Raw genomic sequence first — 24,563 nt, forward strand, 5'->3', positions numbered from 1 at the left:
TTTGAGAAAAAGTATGCATTGTAACTGGGGTCTACAGACACAAATAGATAAAGTGTGACAAATGGTGCTCCGGTTTCCCCCACAGTCCAAAGACATGCGGTACAGGTGAATTGGGTAGACTAAATTGTCCGTAATGTATGAGTGTGTGTGTATGTGTGTGTGGATGATTCCCAGAGATGGGTTGCAGCTGGAAGGGCATCCGCTGCGTAAAAACTTGCTGGATAAGTTGGCGGTTCATTCCACTGTGGCGACCCCGAATTATTAAAGGGACTAAGCCGACAAGAAAATGAATGAATGAAAAGAAACTCTTAAAAGTGCATTGAGGGTGTTTTATTTTCATTAAATTGACAAATAAAAGCTAATGAACTCCCCCAAAACTGTGTTTTTGCCTGCAGTGTCTTGCCTTAAAGGGATAGTTACCCAAAACTGAAGATTCTTTCATGGTTTGCTCAAGCTTTATTGTTCCAGACCTGTTTAAGTATTTTTTCTGTTTTCTGTTATTTTTTGTGTAAAAAGCTGCAAACCAGAAACCTGACTTGTGTAGAAAAAAATTAACAACACGGAAGTCAATGGTTACATGCTTTTAACATTTTTCAAAATGACTTCTTTGGTGTTCATTGCTGCAAAGCAGTGGCGCAGTAGGTAGAGCTGTCGCCTCACAGCAAGAAGGTTGCTGGTTCGAGCCTCGGCTCAGTTGGTGTTTCTGTGTGGAGTTTGCATGTTCTCCCTGCGTTTGCCTGGGTTTCCTCCGGGTGCTCCAGTTTCCCCCACAGTCCAAAGACATGCGGTACAGGTGAATTGGGTGAGCTAAATTGTCCATAGTGTGTGAGTGTGTGTGTGTGGATGTTTCCCAGAGATGGGTTGCTGCTGGAAGGGCATCCGCTGGGTAAAACGTGCTGGATAAGTTGGCGGTTCATTCCGCTGTGGCGACCCCTGATTAATAAAGGGACTAAGCTGACAAGAAAATGAATGAATGAATGGTGTTCATTGCAAAAGTAAAACTTTTTGATTTGGAACAATTTAAGGGCGAGAGAGTGATGAGTAAATCTCCATTTTTGGGTGAACTAACCCTTAAAAGTTTTGGCAGCAGCAGAGAAAAATGACAACTAGAAACACACATTTATTCATTAATACTTGCCACAGCGGAATGAACCTATGAACTTATCCAGCATATGTTTTACACAGCGGATGCCCTTCCAGCTGCAACCCAGTACTGGGTAACATCCATACACACTCATTCACACACATACACTACGGCAAATTTAGATTTTTCAGTTCACCTATAGCACATGTCTTTGGACTGTGGGGAAACCGGAACATGCAAACTCCACACAGAAATGTCAAGTGACCCAGCCGAGACTTGAACCAACTTGCTGTGAGGCGACAGTGCTAACCACTGAGCCACTGTGTCACCCTAGAAACACACAATTTTTATTTAAGTGTATTTATTTAAGAAACAATGTTACAGTTCTTTTTAAGTGTCATTAGGCCTGTTTGTAGTCTTGTGTTGTTGTAATTTGATGATTCCCACAGTGTTTCCATTCAGTTTACGGTACTCAGGTTTAATGTCTCCAGTCCAGCATCAAGTTACACACACACACGCACGTACAGTGATCTGTATAGGGACTTCCCATAGACTTTTTATACTGTACAAACTGTATGTTCTATCCACCAACTCCAACCCTGCCACTAAAACCAAAGAAAAAATCTGCATTCTGCCTTATTTATGATCTGTTTTCCTCATGGAGACCAAAACAATGTGCCCACTAGGTCAAAACGTTTTGTTATTGCCATACCTTTGGTCTCCACCATGTAAGCAATACCAGATGCACAGACACACACGCACAAACACATATTCTGTTCATGAATTTCCTACTCTGGGGATCTGTTGTTGTTTTACGGAGGATAATGTATTGGCTGTGCTACTGTTCTAGTCATCGTCACATTAATAGTTTGCATTTTTGTGTTTGTAGGTGACACAGGAGACACACCAACAGATCTTTATTCAGGACAACGCTGTGTTTCAAAAAGCCGCCCCCTTTCAGTATCAGCCCGGTGAAAATGATTCGGTAGGTGTCTATTACATATTTTCATATATTTTAACATTACTAATAAACAATCATATGAGAAAAAAAATGCTAAACTTCTTTCCTCCATCCACCAACATGATTTTACCAGACATGTTTGACATTCATTGTGGGTTAAAAGTGGCTTAAATGAAAGTTCACCACATAATTTGAAGTTTGTTAAATGCAGCTTTGGGGAAAGTTACTTTAGAAAATAATGCATTACAATATTGAGTCACTCTCCAAAAAAGTAACTAGTTGCATTACTTAGTTACTTTTTATGGTAAGTAATGCATTACGTTACTTTTGCATTACTTTTTATTACCTGGCTGAGGCTTGATCTCTTTCAGAGCTTGTTATTTTTTTTGCTTCTTTCTTCTTGTTGCATTTAGCACTGTATATATATATATATATATATATATATATATATATATATATATATATATATATATATATATATATATATATATATATATATATATCMTCCTTTATTTAACTTAAAAAAAACATATAAAACTATATATTATTATTATATATAATATGTAAATTAGGATAATGTTATCTTCCTGACCCCAGGGCTATACATGCCATATATACAGACTGTTGAAAGTGTAAAGCAATGGGTTTGTTACTTGTGTACTATTTGTCTTAAGTAAAATAACTGTGCATTGAGACAATAATCCCCTGTTCCTTTTCTTCGATGTGTGTTCAAAAAAATTAGCCCATTCTCTCCATGACTGCGTGATTTATTGTGACTACTTTAATTTTAATTCAGCAATTTATTTTTAAAAGCGTATTAATTAAACTAAAAAGTAAATTGCGTTACATTTTTAAAAAAGTAACTCAAATATTAATACTTATTTTTTCAAAGTAATGCATTATTTTACTTGTTACTTAGAAAAGTAATGTTATTGCATAACTCACGTTACTTATGTAATGCGTTACCCCCAACACTGGTTACATGTATATATATTACTATATTACTTAAAAACACACTTTAGGGTAAGTCAGACAATGTTATTCAGTTTACAATTAATTCAAAATACCAAAAAACGGTATCAAAAAATATGACCACATTACACCAGGTTTACGCTCTTTGCACTGGTTGCCTGTGCACTATTGAGTCACTTTTAAAATGCTTCTCTTGGTTTTTAAATCTCTAAATGGCCTGGCACCTTCTTATCTGTCAGACTTGTTGACTGAACATCAGCCTGGTCGGTCTCTTCGGTCATCTAACCAAAGATTATTATGCATCTCTAAGTCGAGGCTGAAATGCAAGGGTGACCGTGTTTTCACAGTAGCTGGTCCTAGTTTGTGGAATGCTCTGGCCCTCTGTATTAGATCTGCTTTATGTCTGTCTTTAAATCTAGGTTGAAAACTTACCACTTTGATTTGGCAATTTAACAATGAAAATGGCCTGTTTTAGTTATAATTCATTTATTTTTTTTGTTGTGATGTGTATTATGCAGCACATTGGTTAACCTCTGGTTGTCTTTAATAGGGCTATATAAAAAAAAAAAATATATATATATATATATAAAATAGAGGGGACGCAGTGGCGCTGTAGGTAGTGCTGTCGCCTCACAGCAAGAAGGTCGCTGGGTTGCTGGTTCGAGCCTCGGCTCAGTTGGCGTTTCTATGTGGAGTTTGCATGTTCTCCCTGTGTTCGCGTGGGTTTCCTCTGGGTGCTCTGGTTTCCCCCACAGTCCAAAGACATGCGGTTCAGGTGAATTGGGTAGTTGTCCGTTGTGTATGAGTGTGTGTGTGGATGTTTCTAAGAGATGGGTTGCGGCTGGAAGGGCATCCGCTGCATAAAAACGTGCAGGATAAGTTGGCGGTTCATTCCGCTGTGGTGACCCTGGATTAATAAAGGGACCAAGCCGAAAAGAGAATGAATGAATAAATATGAAATAGAATTTATAATAAGTGTGCTGTTAAGTATGTGTGTGTGTGTGTGTGTGTGTGTGTGTGTGTGTGTGTGTATATATATAATATTTAATATTTTATCGTTTAAAAGTTATTAATACTATATGCACTATTATGTATTATTTTAATATAGTGATGCATTATTTATAAAGAGTGTGTGTGTGTGTGTGTGTTTGTGTGTTTGTGTGTGCATATAATTAATAATGATAATTTATTATTATGTAAATATTATAACATTTATAATAGTAAAAAAGTTTAATCATTTTTATTCAAATAACTTTTGTAAAAAATTTTGTATAATTTTACAATTCCTTGATAATTCCAGCCTGATCTCACAAGGAAACTATCTATTTTATGTAAATCGTATGAAAACGTAAATCTTTTAAAAGCAGGTGTACCCCTAAACTACACAAATTCTTACAAATTAGCCACTAAATCAAAAAGCTACATATTGATGTGAGATTGCATTGAATTATTTTTTTATTGGCCATAACGCCAAATAATGTATTATTTTGATGCATTATTTATAAAGAGCATATTTAATAGTGCATAAACAACATTATTTAACCAGAAAAGGTGCAAAACTCTTTTCCGTCATCTACCTTGCTGATTTTAACAGACATGTTTGACATTTACGGTGGAATAAAATGAAAATTCACTACATAGTTTTAAGTTTTTAAATGTACATATTAATAACCTTACTATATTATCTAATACTTCCTCATAATTTAATATCTAAATGTTGTATAATTCTTTATCGGCCATAACACCAAAAAAATTAAGTATTTTAATATAGTGATTTATTATATATATAAACGGCTATATTTAATAGTGCATAAGCAACATTGATTAAACATAAAGTTCACCACATACCTTTATACAAATACTCTTAAATGTCACCTAAAAACTGTTCATGAATCAACTCGACCAAGAGGAGCAGCGCTGTACTTAAGGCTGTATGTGTGCTTCAGTGTGTGTGCAGCTGTTTTTCAGATATGCAGTGGCGCCCTCTGTTGCCCGCAGGCCATCCCGTCTCTTGCCACACCAGCATAGTGGCCCGCTTGTTCGCTAACACACATTTTGTTTGCAAGTCAAACAAGCATTAGCCTGTTTCTAAAGAAAACATTAGAGATGCTGAACCTCAGCGCTGGTGAGGCGGAAAGACCAGCCAAAAGTGCAGACAGGAAGCAGGACGGCCTGTGAAAAGAGGCCATTGAGGAGTCAACCTGCCCCACCTCTCATCAACAAAATCAGAATACACGAGAAAATAAAAAAGTGTTTCATAGATTTATAAATATCATGTTGGAAAAGTCTACTTATGCATGCATTTATTTTTTTCAGGATACTATTTTTAGTCTTATAAATGAGTTACGCATAATAAAGCAGGGGTGGCACGGTGGATCAGTGGTCGCCTCACAGCAAGAATGTTGCTTGTTCGATTCTCGACTGGGTCAGTTGGTATTTCTGTGTGGAACTTGGAACGTGTTGGCGTGGGTTTCCTCAGGGTGCTCCGGTTTCCCCCACAATCAGATATGCGCTGTAGATGAATCGAATAAAGTAAATTGGCCATAGTGTATAAGTGTGTGTATGGATGTTTCCCAGTACTGAGTAGCAGCTGGAAGGGCATTCACTGTGTAAAACGTATGCTGGAGAACTTGGCTGTTCATTCCTCTGTGGTGACCTCTGATGAATAAAGTGACTAAAGCCTGATTTATACTTCTGCTTCAGGTGACCGGCGTAACCCACGGCGCAGGCAACGCGCGTAGCTGTGCATTTATACTTCTGCGCGCTGTTTCTGTTGGTCTGCATTAACACCTCCGAAACGCTAGTTGGCAGTGAGGTGTAAATGTTCCTCTGTGTCGAGTTTCTTCGCTACTTTTTTGCATTTCCTGAACACTTTCGGGATGTACAAGTGGCTCAAACTCGCTCATTTTGAGGAAGGAACCGGCGGACGTGCAGCAACTTTAACTATGAGGTAAACACAAAACAAAACTTTCCATCCGGAGCTCCTTCACGGTACTCCACACTTGTAAACAATCGCTTGCGCGGCGTCGCGCCATTCGCGCGCCTCTCGGTCCCGCCCAGACTCATCAGCGCTACCAAGCCGACCAATCACAGAGCTTACGCTACGCGTCGTTGCGGCGTGTAGTTACATTTTTTGAGAGGTGCACGTCAGCGACGGCGATGGCCACGGCGAAGGGCTATGCGTCAGCGCCGTAGCATACACCGGTGTTTGACGCAGAAGTATAAATCAGGCTTAAGCCGAAGAAAAATAAAAGAGTTGGCGGTTCATTCTGCTGTGGCAGCCCCTGATAAATATGGGACTAAGCCGAAGGAAATCGAATGAATGAATGAACAATAAAGCAATATCTTGCTAATTGCTGAGTATATTCCCACCAAAAACATAAAATAGATAAACAATGATAAGCGTTCAACAACAGTTGACACTCGCTTTGTTTTGTCCATATAGAAATTGATTTTTAAATGGAGTATATGCACAGCTAGTGTTTTTCAGCCACTGATAAACTTCCAGTAAGGGTTTATATGGTTATTTTCAATTTTTTAAGGTTTCTTTTACAGCATCGATGTTGTAATGTAATTAAAGAACAGTCAGTTAAATAGACTTAAGCATTCGTTTTGTTGTTCATGCATAAAATGGGATGAAAGACTGTAAGTGCAAACTCCGTCAGTAGCAGCAAGCTAACGCGGAAACTCTATTTTGAAAATACTGGGGTAAAATAAATGTTCATATTATAAAGACATGGCAGGGAACAATGCAATTTAATGCAGTGCTTTTTGTTTGGTGTAAGAACCACTTTATATCGTACATCAATTGGGAAGTAAGGATCACTGATTTTTATATAAATTAGATCTTAAACGTGTCGATTTTATAATGGAAAGTTTACCAGAAGCACTTGGGCTGGCTGACTGAAAATTAAAAGTCTGTGTGCATATACCCCATTGGCCCATTCTAATTGAACCGGAAGTTGCTGAGGAATTACACTTATTACTAAGCCGTAATTGCCTGCTATTTCAAGGTAACAAGGGAGCACGTCACAGGTTGTCATTGTTCAAAAATGATCCATGTGAATAAAAAACCAAATTCACCTCAGTAAAGCAGACTAGGCGGAATAGTGCTATCTATAGATGTTTTGTTGTTAAACTAAATAAAAATCGACATTATCGATGCAGTAAAAGGTCCTTATGAAACTGAAAACAGTCACATCAATCTTTCCCCAGAGGATTTCAGTGGCTGAACAACACTTCTGTGCATATAACCCATTTGTAACACAACACTCTACATCAGCTTTGCGTGACTAAAATAGTTTTAAAACAGAACAGAAAGAAATACGTCAGCCATGGTGTCCTCCAGCGTGCAAAAGTAGCTCTAATATTGATTCAGGATTTTAAAAAGTTTTGATTCAGCATTTGTTTTACCGCAGTAATTGTCTCGTGTGCACATAAACACGTGGTGTGTGTGCGTGTAGAGAGGTGCGCAGTTGTACAAATCTCCATTTGTTGACATCATTTTGGGCTACTTATCAGAATTATGGGAATTATCAGCCCGACAATATTTAATTGGATGAACATTTTTTAGTTTTATGCCTTACACAGAATATAAAAATACATATAAGTACATTTAGATAATTTACTTTAATCTTTACTATTGGAATGATAAGAGACTTTTAATCAGCACAACAAAAAAATGTTTCTGAAGAGAATTCCCTACTGCACCCTTAAACAGTTGGGTGTGACAATATTTGAATTCATTCAGCCATTATGTGGATCTGGTGGGAGCACTTTTATTTAGATTAGCTTAGCATAGATCATTGAATCGGATTAGACCATTAGCATCTCACTCAAAAAATTTTTAAAAAGATTGTTGATAATTTTCCTATTTAAAGCATGTCTGTAGTTACATTGTGACTGACGGAAAATGAAAAGTTGCTCATTTCTAGGTCAATTTGGCTAACTATACTTTCATTCCGGAGACTATCTTCAGGTACTGCATAATATCATTGCAACAATCTGATTCAATCATTTATGCTAAGCTAAAAGTGCCAGACCCGGAGATTGGCTGAATGGATTTAAAAAGGATACAACTCAACTGTTTAACTCTAGATGACACAAAAGGGTTAAAAAAGGTAGACATCCCCATTGAGGTAAAAAAGACTTGGTCTTGATTGCTGGAAAAATCTGCGAAGCAAATATGGCCGTCGAGTGAACAGACCTTCTTTGATATGTTGGGTTTGTGGTGAGCAAGGAGCCGCTCTGTAAAGAAGGATCATTCTTCAAGGGCTTACATCACTTAATGATTTATTCTGCCAATATTTGCACACATAATATTTGAAGAGTCTTGCCTAGCAGTGATTTGTTCAGCTGATTTTGAGAGATTGATGTTCCTCCAAGTGATGATGTGACTTTTGTGTACACATGTTCCCTGAGAAGGTACTAAGATTGAAAAAACGGTTTGTCTTTCTCTGTTTTTTTTCTTTAGGTCAGAGAACTGCTGAAGGAAAGCGGCACGGCTGAAGAGCACAGCCTGAATAAAGAAGCACGTAAATGGGCCACTCGTGTAGCCAGAGAGCACAAAAACATCATCCTCACACAGCGGGTGGGTCGGGCATCACTAAGTTTGTTGTAATATTAAAAAATGTATTCATATACAGTAGTCAACGTCTGAAGTGAATCAAAAAAGTCAATTAAAACTGTGCCAAGATGAGATTTGTTCAATAGTTTTTAGTGTAACATTGTTGAAACGTTTTGATTTACTTAAAATGTTGACTGCTGTATGTATTACATACAGTTTAAGTCAAAATTATTAGCCCTTCTGTGAAATTAGTTTTATTTTATATAACATTTCCCAAGTGCTGTTTAACAGAGAGATATTTTTAAACATAACAGCTTTAAATAGTAAGAAATTTCTGATCATTAATTTTGTCTTTGCCATATTTTTTTCTAGTTATTTTACAAAATACTAGTATTTATCCTTAACTGAAAGAAATAAGATTTTCTCCGCAGGAAAAAATATTATAGGAAATAGTGTGAAAAATGTCCATGCTCTGTTATACATCTCTTGGCAAATATTTAAATCAAAATAAAAGTTAAACATATTTTTTTGTTTTGTTTTTTATTAATATGTTCAAATTAAATTCTATACAATATTGAAAATTAAATTAATTGAATCTTAAATATATTTGTATGAACATGAAAAACCAGAACAACTAAATTCAATAAATTAAATTTGTAATTATAATATAGATTACATTTTAAAGCAAGAAGGTCGCTGGTTTGGGCCTCGGCTGGGTCAGTTGGCATTTCTGTGTGGAGTTTGCATGTTCTCCGTGTTGGCGTGGGTTTCCACTGGGTGCCTTGATTTCCCCCACAGTCCAAAGACATGCACTACAGGTGAACTGAATAAGCTAAATTGTCTGTAGTGTATGTGTGTGAATGAGAGTGTATGGTTGTTTCCCAGTGATGGGGTGCAGCTGGAAGGCATCCGCTGTGTATAACATATGCTGGATAAGTTGGCGGTTCATTCTGCTGTGTCATTCTGCTGTTCATTTGTCTGAACATGAAAAAAACTAAACAAAAAAATTGAATAAATTATGGTGTGTATATATAATATAGATATTTTTTTAAGTCTGTTTGTCCACTTTAGCTAACTGTATTAATTTGTTCTGAATTTGAATATAAAATAATGTATTGTTAAATGAAAATTAAATTAAACTTTTTTGTAAGGAACTATAAGAATATAAAGTCTGTTTTATCTCAATGAAAAAAAAAACTGGCAAATACTAAATGATAATTTAAGCATCACCATAAAATAAAATTAGGTATATACATTGTAAAATGTTTTTAATGTTTTGTGTTTTATATTTTAGACTTTGTCCGAATATGAAGGGTTGCATCAGCAGGACCAGAATAACAATGAACTGGAACTGAAAATGGACGATGCAAAAGAATGCATTCGCAAATCAGAGGTAAAAAATTAAATATGACTATATTTGTTTTTATATCTAGTGTGAAATTCGTTCCTCCTCATTAAACTACTTAAAGGTTTTTGAAAAAGTACTTTGAAATATATATATTTTTATTTAAAATTTGGCATAATCTTATCAGTGCTAGTGGTGTAGTGGTTGGTGCGACGGCACATGCACTCCGGTGCTCGCGGCGACCCGAGTTCGATTCCCGCCTCTTGGTCCTATGCCGATCCTTCCCCTCTCTCTGCTCCCCATGCATTACTGTCAATACTCTCTTCTGTCCTATCCAATAAAGGTGAAAACCCCAAAAAATAATCATAAAAAAAATGTATGTAATCTCAAATGAAACATGAAGAGAGGCATATATAGCGGAGAAAATAAGTATTGAACACATCACCAATTTTTCAGAAAACATATTTCTAAAGGTGCTGTTGAATTAAATTTTTTCCTGGATGTTGATAACAACCAAAGAAATCCAAAAACCAAAGATATATGCAAAGAACACAAATCTAATTCGTTTATAAATAAAGTTATGTGTAATAAAATGAAATGACACAGAGAAAAAGTATTGAACACATGAAGAAAGGCAAGTGTGGAAAGGCAGTGAAAGCCCAGACAGCAGCTGAAATCTCTCAATAGTTCTTCAGCAACCCTCTGCCCTTCCTCATCATAAATGAATATCAGCTGCCTCAGTCCAACATCTACATTAACAGGATGATGAAGATGAAACCAAGCTGGATATTTCAGCAAGACAATGATCCAAAACACAGACATGGAAACTTTCAAATGTGTTCAGAGAAATAAAATCAAGCTGTAGCATGGCCCAGACAATCACCTAGCTTGAATACGATATATATACAGTCTTGATATGAGAGGCGCCTTTAAGCTTCCATCCCCAATTCCATGTCAACAGCTCCTTTAGAAATATAATAGGAAAAGACGTATAGATCATATATCTCAGCCAGATAGAGTGCATCTTAAGAAGTATCTCGAAGAGGGCGGGCATGTCAGATACTAGAGAGAATTTGATTGGTCAGAAAATTTGATTGAAGTATGAGATGACGTAAAAAAAATGTTGATCTATTTAGGTGGATATGACAGACTGCAAGCTTTGGATGTTTGTATCTTCTAAATGTGAATTATGTCACTGTTTTGGAGCACACTAGCTTATAGATATACTTAAGACTAACATACTGATACTAACATCTGAAATTTTATTTTACCTGACCTCCAATAAAAAGGTTGGTTAAGTAGTTGCAATGCTTGAATCAACATCATTTCTGCTGTAATAGTTGACATGCATGAGCGATATGCAACAAGAGGGGAAGCTGGTAGATGATGTCTTCACACTTCCTGTAGACGGTGAAACTGAAGGCCGAGGCGCGTCTGAATCTGCTCAGAGATGTTGGCGTAGCTGTAGACGTGTGGCTTAAGAGCGCCACCAACCAGGTGATGGAGGAACTGGAGAACGAGAGATGGGCGACCCTCAATACACATGACGCATCAATCACTGTAAGTCTGAATCTCTTTATTTATGATGATTAAAAAAATGAAGTCAAAATTATTTGAATCCTGTTAATTTTTATACTTGTTAAAAAATATTTCCCAAATGATGTTTAACAGAGCAGGGAATTTTTCACAGTAATTCCTATAATATTTTTTCTTCTGCAGAAAGTCTTATTTGTTTTATTTCAGCTAGAATAAAAGCGGTTTTAATTTATTTACAGCCATTTTAAGGTGAATATTATTAGCCCCCTTAAGCAATATTTGTTTTAATTTGTCTGTAGAATAAACCACTGTTATACAGTGACTTGCCTAATTACCCTAACCTGCCTAATTAACCTAGTTAAGCCTTTAAATGTCACTTTAAGCTGATCACTAGCATTTTAAAAAATATCTAGTCAAATATTATGTACTGTCATCATGGCAAAGATAAAACAAATCAGTTATTAGACATTTTTTAAAATTATTGTGTTTAGGCCTTGGATTGCCTGATGTAAGGATGTATATATAACCTTTCTGTTGAAATGACCATGTTAGTCAAGCACTGGGGAGAGACAGATTCAGAGCTGGGTTGGATAGAAATGGAGGAAAAGTTAGCATCACCGTTCCACCCGATTGACTTTCTCTCATTATGTTCTGGAACTAAATGGGAATCAAAGCCAGTGACGATACACTCACGATTTGTATGAGTAGAATCCATAAACTGTGTTGGACATCACATTATAAACAGTCATATGCATCATTGTGGAATAACCTAGAAGTTTGTACTGGGAAAAAACTGTGTTTTGGAAACAATGGCAACTAAAAGGAACTGCTAAAGTGAAGGATTTGCATGAGGAGGGTACATTCAAGTCATACTCTGATTTAGTGGACAAATATCATATTGGAGCCCAAGGGGACTTCTGGAAATACCTGCAAATTAGACACTGCATCAAGAACACATTTAATGTGAAGGAAAATCCTGTATATGCTTATTTACAGTCACCACAGGATGCTAGGACTGCTTCTATGTGTTACAAAATGATGCTCAATGTGTAATAATTTTTCAAGAATGTAAAATAATTTAAAATATTTAAATGAGTGCGGATCTAAAAAGTCAACGCACCAGGCAACTAATTAAGCAACTCAAGCACGCCGTTTAAACTATTCTACTGTACTCCTGTTTTTCCACCCATGTCTAAAGCACTCTGTAGACTTTGACAGAGAAGATGACGAAGACACTGAGACGTTGGATGACAGCAGCTCCAGCCCGTCCAGCACTCACAGAAACTACCCTCTCACCTGCTCTGTGCTCTACTCCTATCAGGTAAATGCTCTCATCTGGCATTCTCTACTGTCCGTCTATTAGGGATGCACCAAACCAAAAGAGAAAGACAGAGGAAAATACGAGTGGAAAAAAGCACCACACTTTTATTGGCATATCTTTTTTAAACCCAGTAAAATTTAAGTTGAGATAAGTTTTTAAAATCTTACCAAATTCATTAATCTTATTTAATAAAATAATAAATAATTATTACAAAGCATTTTTGGTTTTGGCACAGAAATTCTGGATGCATTGGCTGAAAAACAGAAACTGTCAATGCTTTGTAATGATTATTTATGATTTTATTGAATAGCATAAAATAATTTTGTGCATCACCATGTTAATCTCCTCTTCCTAACTGTTATCATCAGTTTGTGACTTTTCCTGTATTTTTCCACAGGCTTCACAGCCTGATGAGCTCACCATCCAGGAACAGGAAATACTGGAGCTGATTGATGATGGAGACATGGAGGACTGGGTGAAGGTACACACACACACACACACACACACACACACACACACACGCACACGCACACGCACACGCACACACACACACACACACACACACACACACACACACACACACACACACACACACACACACACACACTTAACAAGGGTTTAAAACCACTAAATCCCCTGCTTCTTCAACCTCTCTTAAAATATGAAGGAATGCATATTTTTAGTTAAAAAGTTTTATTAATATTCTTTTTGTCACTGAAAATAACAGTTTTATTCAGCAAGAACACAGTAAATTGATCAAAGTGGGCAGGAATAACATTTCTTTTTCAAGTTTGATGATAAAAATATTCAACATTGTTTTGTTCTGATTGATTGTGTGACTGATTAAGGAGGCTGAAAATATATAGCATTGAAACACAGAAATAAATGACATTTTAAAACACATTAAAATAGAAAAAATTATGAAGGAAATTTCTGTGAGCAACTGTGATCTCACTAACCCAAAGTTTTGTCGTAGTAGTCTATACACACACACTTTATTAGGTACACCTGTCTAACTGCTTGTTAACGCAAATTTCTAATCAGCCAATCACATGGCAGCAACTCAATACATGTAGGCATGGTCCGGCATGGTTGTTGGTGCCAGATGGGCTGGTTCAGAAACTGCTGATCTACTGGGATTTTCACGCACAATCATCTCTAAGGTTTTCAGAGAATTTTCAGAAAAGGAAAAATTATCCAGTGAGCGGCAGTTCTGTGGGCACAAATGCCTTGTTGATGTCAGAGGAGAATGGCCAGACTGGTTCCAGCTGATAGAAAGACAACAGTAAGTCAAATACCTACTTGTTACAACCGAGGAATGCAGAAGAGCATCTCTGAACACACAACACGTCCAACCTTGAGGCGGATGGGCTACAGCAGCAGAAGACCACACTGGGGTGCCACTCCTGTCAGCTAAGAACAGGAAACTGAGGCTACAATTCACACAGACTCACAAAAATTAGACAATAGAAGTTTGGAAAAATGTTGCCTGATCTGATGAGTCTCGATTTCTGCTGCCACTTACGGAAGGTAGGGTCAGAATTTTGCATCAACAACATGAAAGCATGGATCCATCCTGCCTTGTATCAACGGTTTAGGCTGGTGGTGGTGGTGTAATTTTGTGGAGGATATTTTCAATTGGTGCCCATTAGCACCAATTGAGCATCGTGTCAATGCCACAGCCTGAGTATTGTTGCTGACCATGTCCATACCTTTATGACCACAGTGTACCTATTTTCTGATGGCTACCTACAGCCAGATAACGCACCATGTAATAAAGAGTGAATCATCTCAGACTGGTTTCTTGAGCATGACAATGAGTTCACTGTACTCAAATGGCCTCCACAGTCACCAGAGCTCAATCCAATAGAGCACCTTTAGGATGTGGAGGAACGAGAGATTTGCATCATGGATCTGCAGCAACTGTGTGATGCTATCATGTCAATCTAAACTAAAATCTCTGAGGAATATTTTTAGTACCTTGTTGAATCTTTGCAACGAAGGATTGAGGCAGTTCTCAAGGCAAAAGGGTCCAACCCGGTACTAGTAAGGTGTACCTAATAAAGTGGCCGTTGAGTGTTTGTATATGTAAAATGTGAAATATTATTTACAGAAATATAGACTATATATATATATATATATATATATATATATATATATATATATATAAATACAAGTTTTCTAAACTTTCCAAAGTATTTATTAATTTGTATTACTTACTAGGTACAGTAGCTTACTTATTTAATTCAATCTTGAATTTTAGGGTCTCCCAGTTTAAAACCGCTAAACTAGATGCTGTTTATTATGTTGCCATTTATTGTGTCGTTATTTTTTTTTTCAGGCTAGAAACAGGTCTGGGCAGGTGGGATATGTGCCGGAGAAATACCTCCAGCTTCCAAGCTCCAGCTCTGTCCTGAGGATGATCCAGTCTTTCTCCAGCATTGACTCCCAATCACAAACCTCCAGCACTTCTGCAGAACAAGAGCCAGAAGTGGAGACGCTCACCCAGAGCAGCCCCAACAGTCACGCCAGTGGTAAGAGAGCATTGTATTTAATGCTTAAAGTGACCGTATTATGCTTTTCTGCAAAATTTACAGCATTTAACACTGAATTAAGCATATGAGGTGCACCTGAGGTGATCATTGTCAATTTATCCTGTTGTTCAGCTGCAAGATTAGAAGCCATTTTTACAATATAAATTTCAGGTGCTGGTTAGAACAAAAACTCATTTTAGTATGAAAATATTTCTTCTATTGCAAGACGCTGCTTTAGGACACGGAGTAGGATCGATAGTCAGGCACCCTCCTGTTGGTATTGTCAATTTGGCAACCTACTCTTGCGTAGAGACAACATTGGAGGAGCCGAGTGAAAATGTGTTTTGAACCAGGAGTGCAATACCTAGTTCAACCACTGGGTGTCAAACTTACATGCTGCACCTTTAAGCGTGAGCCTAACAATAAAAACACACATTCTTTTTTCTGTTTTTCTAAAGTGTCATATAATGCCACAAAGATCCTGAACAGTACTTTAACAAACACACATGTCCGTCTTTTTGCGCAGCGGTAAATCTGGCGAGGGCTCTGTATGCCTACGAGGCTCAGACTGAGGATGAGTTGTCTTTCCCTGAAGGAGCCGTTATTTGCATCCTCAGCAAACACAACCAGGAGGACGATGGTTTCTGGGAAGGCGAGTTTAATGGAGCAGTCGGCGTTTTTCCTGCAGTTTTAGTGGAGGATCTGTGCAGAGCGGAGGGAGGACGAACACACAAGAGCATGAACGTGCAGGTTTATACACAGACTTTTACACAGGCTAAGTGTTTGAGGTTGAGCTATTTTTGTAATCGCAGTGTCTTACCAGCAGGTGTCACTGTCAGTACTGGATGAAGCTGCGGCTGTGTTTCCATCGTGTAGCAGTCCGGAGTCTGTCTCAATGCAGTCTCTGAACAACACACTCACATTAAATGGCTTTCAAACTTCAGAAACAGTCAGAATCTCCAGCCACAGTAAGACAAACACTTTTATAATAATTATGTAAATTTTACACATGACTAAAACATTCAAACTCTTTAGTACTTGACGTTACTGTCTTAAAAATGTTAAATAATAAACACATTGTTTTGTTTTAAAACATTTAGGTAGTTATAAATGAATTAAATCTCAAATTTATTCATTTAGTAAGTAGGTTATCCAGTCTCAAGTAGTAGACATTTACTATTAGTATTAATATTCATTCATTTAGTTTCTTTTCAGCTTAGTCCCTTTATTAATCTGGGGTCGCCACAGCTGATTGAACCGCCAACTTATTCAGCATATGTTTTACACAGCGGATGCCCTTCCAGCTGCAACCCATCACTGGGAAACATCCATACACACTCATTCACACACATACACAACGGACAATTTAGTCTACCCAATTCACCCATACTGCATGTCTTTGAACTTGTGGGGGAAACCCACGCCAACGCGGGGAGAACATGGAAAACAAACACTATGAAAGTCAATGGTTACAGATTTTCAGCTTCATTCCAAATATCTTATTAGGAAAAGTAGAAGCTGAGTAAATGATGACTAATATTCAGTTATGGGTGAACTATCTCTTTAAGGATGAGTAAATAATGACCAGGTTTTTGAGTGAACTGTCTCTTTAAAACCATACACACTTATTCACACACATACACTAAGGATACACATACACTCAATTTAGCCTACACAATTCACCTATACTGCATGTCTTTGGACTGTGGGGGAAACCGGAGCACCCGGATGAATTAGTATTATATTATATTATATTATATTATATTATATTATATTATATTATATTATATTATATTATATTATATTATATTATATTATATTATATTTTAATTGTAGCTTGTTTTAATAATTAGGTTATTATTAGTTTTAATTATTAATTGAATTTAGTTTGTTAATAGTTTATAATTCATTCATTCATTTTCTTTTCGGCTCAGTCCCTTTAATAATCAGGGTGTCACCACAGATGAATGAACTGCCAACATATCCAACATATGTTTTACGCAGCGGATGCCCTTTCAGCTGCAACCCATCACTGGGAAACAAACACCCATACACTGCCATTCACACACATACACTACAGACAATTTAGCTTACCCAAACTCCACACAGAAATGCCAGCTGACCCAGCCGAGGCTCGAACTAGCGACCTTCTTGCTGTGTGGTGACAGCACTACCCACTGTGCCACCACACTGCCCGATAGTTTAGAATTATTATTATTAATTTAAGCAATTCTGATTTTTTGTATCGGTTGTTTCAGTTCAAATTACATAAATTATTTAAATTTTTTTATTTGCTACCAATACAGCAAATTTGATTTTATTTACTCATTTTTTTTCAGATTTTAATATGAGTCTTTTTCATCTTTTTCTTTTTTTATTTTAAAACTGAAATGGAATATTTTAAAATAAAATTCAGTTATGTTAGCTATACGCTAAAGCAACATTTTTTATTTTTATTTATATCAATAGCAAAAAAAAATAACTGAAATAAAAATGTAAAATAGTAAAAACAATAAAACACTCATCATTAAAATGATAAAGTCATTCATTCATCCCGGCTCGAACCAGTGCCCTTCTTGCTGTGAGGCGACAGCGCTATTTTGATTTGCTACCAATACAGCAATTTTAATCTTATTTTTTTTTCAGATCTTAATATTTATGTTTTATATTTAAAAATGTATCTTATTTTAAAAACTGAAATAGAATATTTTAAAATAAAATTCTGAAATTTTAGCAAAATGCGAAAGCAACATTTCTTATTTTCATTTACTTTAATAACAAAAAGTAAAACTGCAATAAAAATGTAAAAAAGTAGAAACATTAAAACATTTAAAATTCAAATTTAAATGATAAAAGCATTCAACTAAATTACTACAAATATGAGATATACACTTATTCCACAAAATGAGATAAAATATGAGACGTAATCAAATTGGGCGTCATGGTGGCACAGTGGGTAGCACAATCACCTCAGAGCAAGAAGGTCGCTGGTTCGAGTCCCAGCTGGGTCAGTAGGCATTTCTGTGTGGAGTCCAAAGACATGCGCTATAGGTGAATTGGGTAAGCTAAATTGTCTGTAGTGTATGAGTGTAAATGAGTTTGTATGGGTTTTTCCCAGTGATGGGTTGCAGATGGAAGAGCATCTGCGTAAAACATATACTGGATAAGTTGGTGGTTCATTCCGCAGTGGCCCCCAAATATTAATAAAGGGACTAAGCTGAAATGAAAATGAATGAATGAATAATTAGGTGCTGCTTGTCAATCAGACAGCGCTTCTATGTTTGTTTTGCTGTCAACTGTGGAAAAAAAATGATCGAAGTGTTATGATAAACTGCTGTGACTTCAAATGCAGGCGCTGCGTGATGCGCATACACGCAAAGAGGAGTCAGGTTTGTCCGGGAGTCAGATTTTGATACCACTTTCCTTCACCTCCTCTTGCGGGTGGGCACACATGGTTTGTGCTATGCACTGGTCACTACTAACTGAATGGAGTAGAAGCACACAGTTATGTATTGTTGAATAAATTGCATATAAAAGTTACCGTTCAAAACCGCCAACATTTTGTCAGCCCGCCAAGTCACGAAATGGGGAATGATCACAAAATGCAAAAATCCAAGTGCAGCAATTTATTATAAAAAAGACTAAGGTTTCCAAAAGACAAAGGTTTCCAAACTTGAACAGAACTAAAGCAGGATGCAAATCTAGTCCAAACAAGAGAACAGGCAAAAATCCAAAAAAGAGGAAATACAAAAACAGGGTAGGAGTGCTAAAGAGTGCTAACTAAAACAAACATTAAACAGGAATCCAAGAATTATCAAAGTACAAAAACAAGATGACCAGACAAACATACCAAACGTGAGGAGCTAACAAAATCCTAAGGCAACTAAAACAGAGAACAAGAGAGTGTATTGACCTTATTCTAAAATGCGGAAGTGCGCCTGTTTTCGCGATTGTCTAAGAACTTCCGATTCAGTCGCCAATGGGAGAAATGACTAGTAGGAATAATCAACAGCAAAAAACGATCAAACTACTTGCTCTACAAACAAATGTTTGCATGACTATATAGACCAAGTATAATAATATAATAAGAAAATATCAAATTGCAACATCAAGCAGCGTAACGAGCTGTTTTTAACGTCAAAAAATGAATGGAATTGAATGAGACCGGAAGACTCGAGCCAAAAAGATTCAAATGGCAGCGCCCGCTCGTCGGCGGAGAATAAGGTGAATAAAGACAGGACTAAATTAACAAACATGAAACAGCTGTAACATAGCACAATCAGTGATACAAAGGACTATGGGAAATGAAGTGAAACTACAAAACAAACAAGTGCCCTCAAGTGTCCAAACTAGGGCACTGCAACAGGTGTGACACGCCTATGCCATTTTTTTTACATTCAAAACCGCCCAATCTGGCAACACCGCTCCCAAATTATGTTTAACAGCAAGGAATTTTTCACAGTATGTCTGATAATATTTTTTTTCTTCTGGAGGAAGTCTTATTTGTTTTATTTCGGCTAGAATTAAAGCAGTTTTAATTTTTTTAAACCATTTTAAGGTCAATATTATTATCCCTCTTAAGCAATGTTTTTTTCTGATTATCTACAAAACAAACCATCATTATACAATGATTTGCCTAATTACTCTAACTTGCCTAATTAACCTAGTTAAGCCTTTAAATGCCACTTTAAGCTCAATACTAGTATCTTAAAAAAATATCTGGTCAAATATTGTGCTGTCATCATGACAAAGAGAAAAGAAATCAGTTATTAGAAATTATGTATAATTAGAAATGTGTTGTATAATAATTCTAACATATTTTTTTAATCTCCTTCACAGACCCCGTCCACTCTCCATCACCCCGATCTCCAGGAGAAGGAGGTTCAGGCTCTTTTAGACCTGTGAGATCTGCACTCTTATATCTACAAACATAGCATACCAATGATGGGCAGGTCTGAGCCAAAGCTGATGTTTAATTGTATCTTCTGCAGGTACGAGCTGCTCCTCCTCCACCCAAACAGCAGGCGCAAGGCCAAGTGCAGAAGAGAGAAGAGGTGGAGATCACACTGGTCTGAGGATCAGTACTGGATGCACACTGTGAATTTAATACGACGAAAGGTCTGAACATTTTAGAATGAAGATATGCTGAACAGGACTTCAAGTGGACCCTTTTCTTCAGTTTATGAGTGCAATTATAAAGCAGAAGGTGTTCATGGAAATGCAGGATTGATTGGAGGTGACAGAGATTTTAAAGAGACAGTTCACTCAAAAACCTGGTCATTATTTACTCATCCTTAAAGAGATAGTTCACCCATAACTGAATATTAGTCATCATTTACTCAGCTTCTACTTGTCCTAATAAGATATTTGGAATGAAGCTGAAAACCTGTAACCATTGACTTTCATAGTGTTTGTTTTCCATGTTCTCCCCGCGTTGGCGTGGGTTTCCCCCACAAGTTCAAAGACATGCAGTATGGGTGAATTGGGTAGACTAAATTGTCCGTAGTGTATGTGTGTGAATGAGTGTGTATGGATGTTTCCCAGTGATGGGTTGCAGCTGGAAGGGCATCCGCTGCGTAAAACATATGGTGGATAAGTTGATGGTTCATTCCGCAGCTGATGCTCTTTCAGTAGCAACACAGTACTGGGAAACACCTATACACTCTCACATTCTCACACACACACACACACACTTTTGTTTGCCCAATTCACTCATAGCGCAAGTCTTTGGACTGTGGGGGAAACCAGAGCACTCCACACAGAAATGACAACTAGTCCAGCCGGGACTCGAACAAGCGACCTTTTTGCTTTGAGGCGACAGTGTTAATCATTTTATATTATGCTAAAAACAGTATGCAAATCGAGTAGTATTTCTGAATTCATAGCATTCAAAAAACAGGATGTGAGAAGTTCCTAGTACAGAGGTGGCCAACCCTGTTCCTGGAGACCCACCTTCCAGCAGATTTCAGTTGCTACCCATATCAAACACACCTGAACCAATTAATTAGGACCTGAACACCACGTGATAATTACAAGCAGGTGTGTTTGATATGGGTTGCAACTGAAATCCGCAGGAAGGTGGCTCTCCAGGAACAGGGTTGACCACCCCTGACCTGACTACTACTGCCGAGATTCTGAAGTGCGCCTCTAATGGACACTACGCTATCCCATGATGCACCGCGAGATAATTCATGAATGGTAGTGAAGCAACTCACATTGATACTATATAGAACATACTTTTCTAACAATTGTGTAGTAGATTCAGATTCAAAAGTAGTACCTACTCGAGTAGTAGGCGATTTCTGACGCAGCCAATCTTTTTCTGTGTGAAAGGTCTCTTTGAGATTTCAAACATTTTTGTTTTTGTTGTTGTTGTTAAATGTAAAAGAAGATATTGCGAAGAATGTTGGAAACCAGTAGTCGTTGACTTCCATAGTGAGGGAGGGGTGACTATGGTTGGCAATGGGTACTGGTTTTCAACATTCTTCAAAATATCTACTTTCCTCTTCGACAAAAGAATGCTTTGAAACTATGTAAATGGATGATCTAAAGGAAGACAGATTGTTCAGCTTTGGGTGAACTACCCCTGTAAAGGAAAAAGTGACAGTTCCAGTTTTGACTTTGCATCTATGACTGTGTATTCTGACCCTAATCCATTTTTAGATGCTTATTATAGTTTTAGCTACATTTATTGTCAGTATTGTACTTGTCTAGAGTGTCACAGACACCGACTGACTAAAGTTTGAGATATTTTATAGATTTCCAGGTGGTTAAAGCACTTTAGGTTTCATTCATAATCATTACAGTATTTTAAGGCCTTTTTCCTTCTCTCTGTCGTTATACTTGTAAAAGAGATGAGAGAGGTGCTGTGAGATTTCGCTTGTTTAAGAAACATTCACATTTAAAGAGATCAAGCTCAAAAATTGAACTTATTATTTCTTTGTGATTAACTTTTTACTGTTCATTCATTGATTCATGTTCCTTCGGCTTAGTCTCTTTATTCATCAGGGGTCACCACAGCAGGATGAACCGTCAACTTATTCAGCATATGTTTTACACAGCAGATTACTTTCCAGCTGCAACCCTGCACTGGGAATAACCTATACACACTCACATTCACAAACACACTCGTACACTATGGCAATTAAGTTAATCCAATTCACCTATAGCGCATGTGTTTGGACTGTGGGGGAAACAGGAGCACCTGGTGAGAACATGCAAACTTCACACAGAAATGCCAGCTGGGACTCGAACCAGCGATCTTCTTGCTGTGAGGCAACAGTACTAACCACTAAGCCACCGTGATGCCCATTTTTTTTATTGTTTTTAGATATAAACAAATATTACATACAAATGTTCAAAGAGAAAAGTGTGACATATTACTGTTAACTTAAGTCAGAAGGAAAAAGGGGAAAGGAAAAATCATAAATAACATTAAGGTAATAATTTACAGCCATTCCTTTATATAGTTTAGTAAATTAGTGGCAAACACTTGCCAAGCTTCAATGTTTACTGTAAAAATTGAACTTATTTTTATTATTTATTCATCCTTATACAAAAGTCTTGTCGTCTATCCAAGTTTTAGGAACAACAAATAATAACTGGACATCTAGTTAATCATTTGGTATCAGAAGTGGCCGCTAGATTACGCTTTACCAAAATAAAATATGATAATGCCTTGATTTTTAATTATTTAATTAGGACAGTAAGTTCTGACTTAGCTTTGACAAAAGTCTTGTAACTAACAGAAATAATGTCCAGTATAGAATATAAAGTCATGCTGCAGTGGAAACAGAATGAATATTGTGTTTGACTCCCATGAGCTTGGAGGACTGCATCCATACATCTCTGCAGTGACTCAAATCACTTATTAATAAAGTCATCTGGAATGGTAAAGAAAGCCTTCTCTCAGAGTTCATTAAGATTCTTTGGATTCATCTTCAATGCCGCCTCCTCCATCTTACCCCAGACATGCTCGATAATGTTCATGTTTGGTGACTAGGCTGGCCAATCCTGGAGCTCCTTGACCTTCTTTGCTTTCAGGAACTTTGATGTGGAAGCTGAAGTATGAGACTCAGGCTGTTGATGTTGCCATTTACTCTGCAGATCTCTCGCACGCCCCAATACTAAACGTAACTCCACACCATGATTTTTCCTTCACCAAACTTGACTGATTTCTATGAGTTCTGTGACTGGTTCCAATAGGTCTTCTGCAGTATTTGTAATGATTGGGATGCAGTTCAACAGATTATTCATCGGAAAAATTGACCATCTGCCACTTTTCCAAATGATCAACTAAAAGTCAAGTTATTATTTGTTGCTCTTACAACTATGATCGACGACAAGACTTTTGTCAGGTGGTGTATGAGCATATGAATATGGAAGAAAACAAAAAAAGAAAACCATAACTATAATTTCAGTTTTTTTTCACAGATGCAAAGAAACACTAAAGCTAAACCAAATATTCAATAATCTAAATAATTTTTTAAAATTTCTTTTCCTGCAAACCCCTACAAAGAGTTCAGCCATTTTCACACATTCTTATCCAAAGCTTCATTAGCAGGCCTGTATTAAACATTATTGTAACATTAAAATCAATCCATAAACCCTAAACTTAGCTACAGTATTTTATGTCGTAACCAGTGGGACTTTTATTTTGTACAATACTGTTTTGTAGTGAGACAGAGTTTCTATATAGTGAATATTCAGATTTATGTCCCTTTTGTCATCTGTCCTCCTCTCACTTGCCAATAAAAAAGTGAAACATTTTACATCAACACACCTTACCCCCACAAAGTACAATCGGACAAATATTACCGCAGTTTTCGTAACACCCTGTACTCAGTAACACCTTGTGTGTGTGTGTGTTTTGTGAAGCAGGACAATTTAAAGGCATTATTCACCTCTAGCCTAAAGCCACAATCTCTCTAAAAGCCCCCTCACAACATATAGAAAATCATTTGTTCATTCCTGCCCAAACAGGACGTGCGTTTTCGACTCACTTCACTTGAGGTGAACGCGGTTCAAACAGCCTGTGGGTTTTGTTCGTGGAGACGTAATGTACAGATTGCCTTGGTTTCAATATTATTAAATACGAGTCATGATGGTTGATGATAGACAAGTCACGGTTCACTTTCAGCTGCATTCACTGTCTTTGATTTTGGCTGTACTCTTAAAGAGGTGTGTAGATGAGATTAATTTGTGGAGTCATTCTATTTCAGCTCAACCAGAGGTCTCACATGTT

At 37.0% G+C, this 24,563-nt stretch overlaps 1 protein-coding gene across 12 annotated transcripts in view; it reads left to right on the forward strand.

The window, feature by feature from the left end:
• The window catches only part of si:ch211-176g13.8, a 54,046-nt gene extending 31,804 nt beyond the window's left edge, over window positions 1-22,242 (forward strand). For 2 of the 12 annotated variants that reach the window (XM_073915078.1, XM_009305574.5), the window contains 11 exons: window positions 1,974-2,069; window positions 8,491-8,607; window positions 9,878-9,976; window positions 11,336-11,488; window positions 12,663-12,785; window positions 13,183-13,266; window positions 15,127-15,319; window positions 15,846-16,069; window positions 16,146-16,287; window positions 20,159-20,220; window positions 20,311-22,242. In XM_073915078.1, the coding sequence (XP_073771179.1) occupies window positions 1,974-2,069; window positions 8,491-8,607; window positions 9,878-9,976; window positions 11,336-11,488; window positions 12,663-12,785; window positions 13,183-13,266; window positions 15,127-15,319; window positions 15,846-16,069; window positions 16,146-16,287; window positions 20,159-20,220; window positions 20,311-20,394 (1,377 nt within the window). In that variant the 3' untranslated portion in view covers window positions 20,395-22,242. Of the gene's footprint in view, window positions 1-1,973; window positions 2,070-8,490; window positions 8,608-9,877; window positions 9,977-11,268; window positions 11,489-12,662; window positions 12,786-13,182; window positions 13,267-15,126; window positions 15,320-15,545; window positions 15,730-15,845; window positions 16,070-16,142; window positions 16,288-20,158; window positions 20,221-20,310 lie in introns of all 12 variants that reach the window. The other 10 variants (XM_068223992.2, XM_009305572.5, XR_012386481.1 and 7 more) reach the window with 9 other exon arrangements.
• Window positions 22,243-24,563: the final 2,321 nt, after the last annotated feature.

The sequence above is a fragment of the Danio rerio genome, chromosome 10, assembly GCF_049306965.1.
Source record: "Danio rerio strain Tuebingen ecotype United States chromosome 10, GRCz12tu, whole genome shotgun sequence".
Lineage (NCBI taxonomy): Eukaryota > Metazoa > Chordata > Actinopteri > Cypriniformes > Danionidae > Danio > Danio rerio.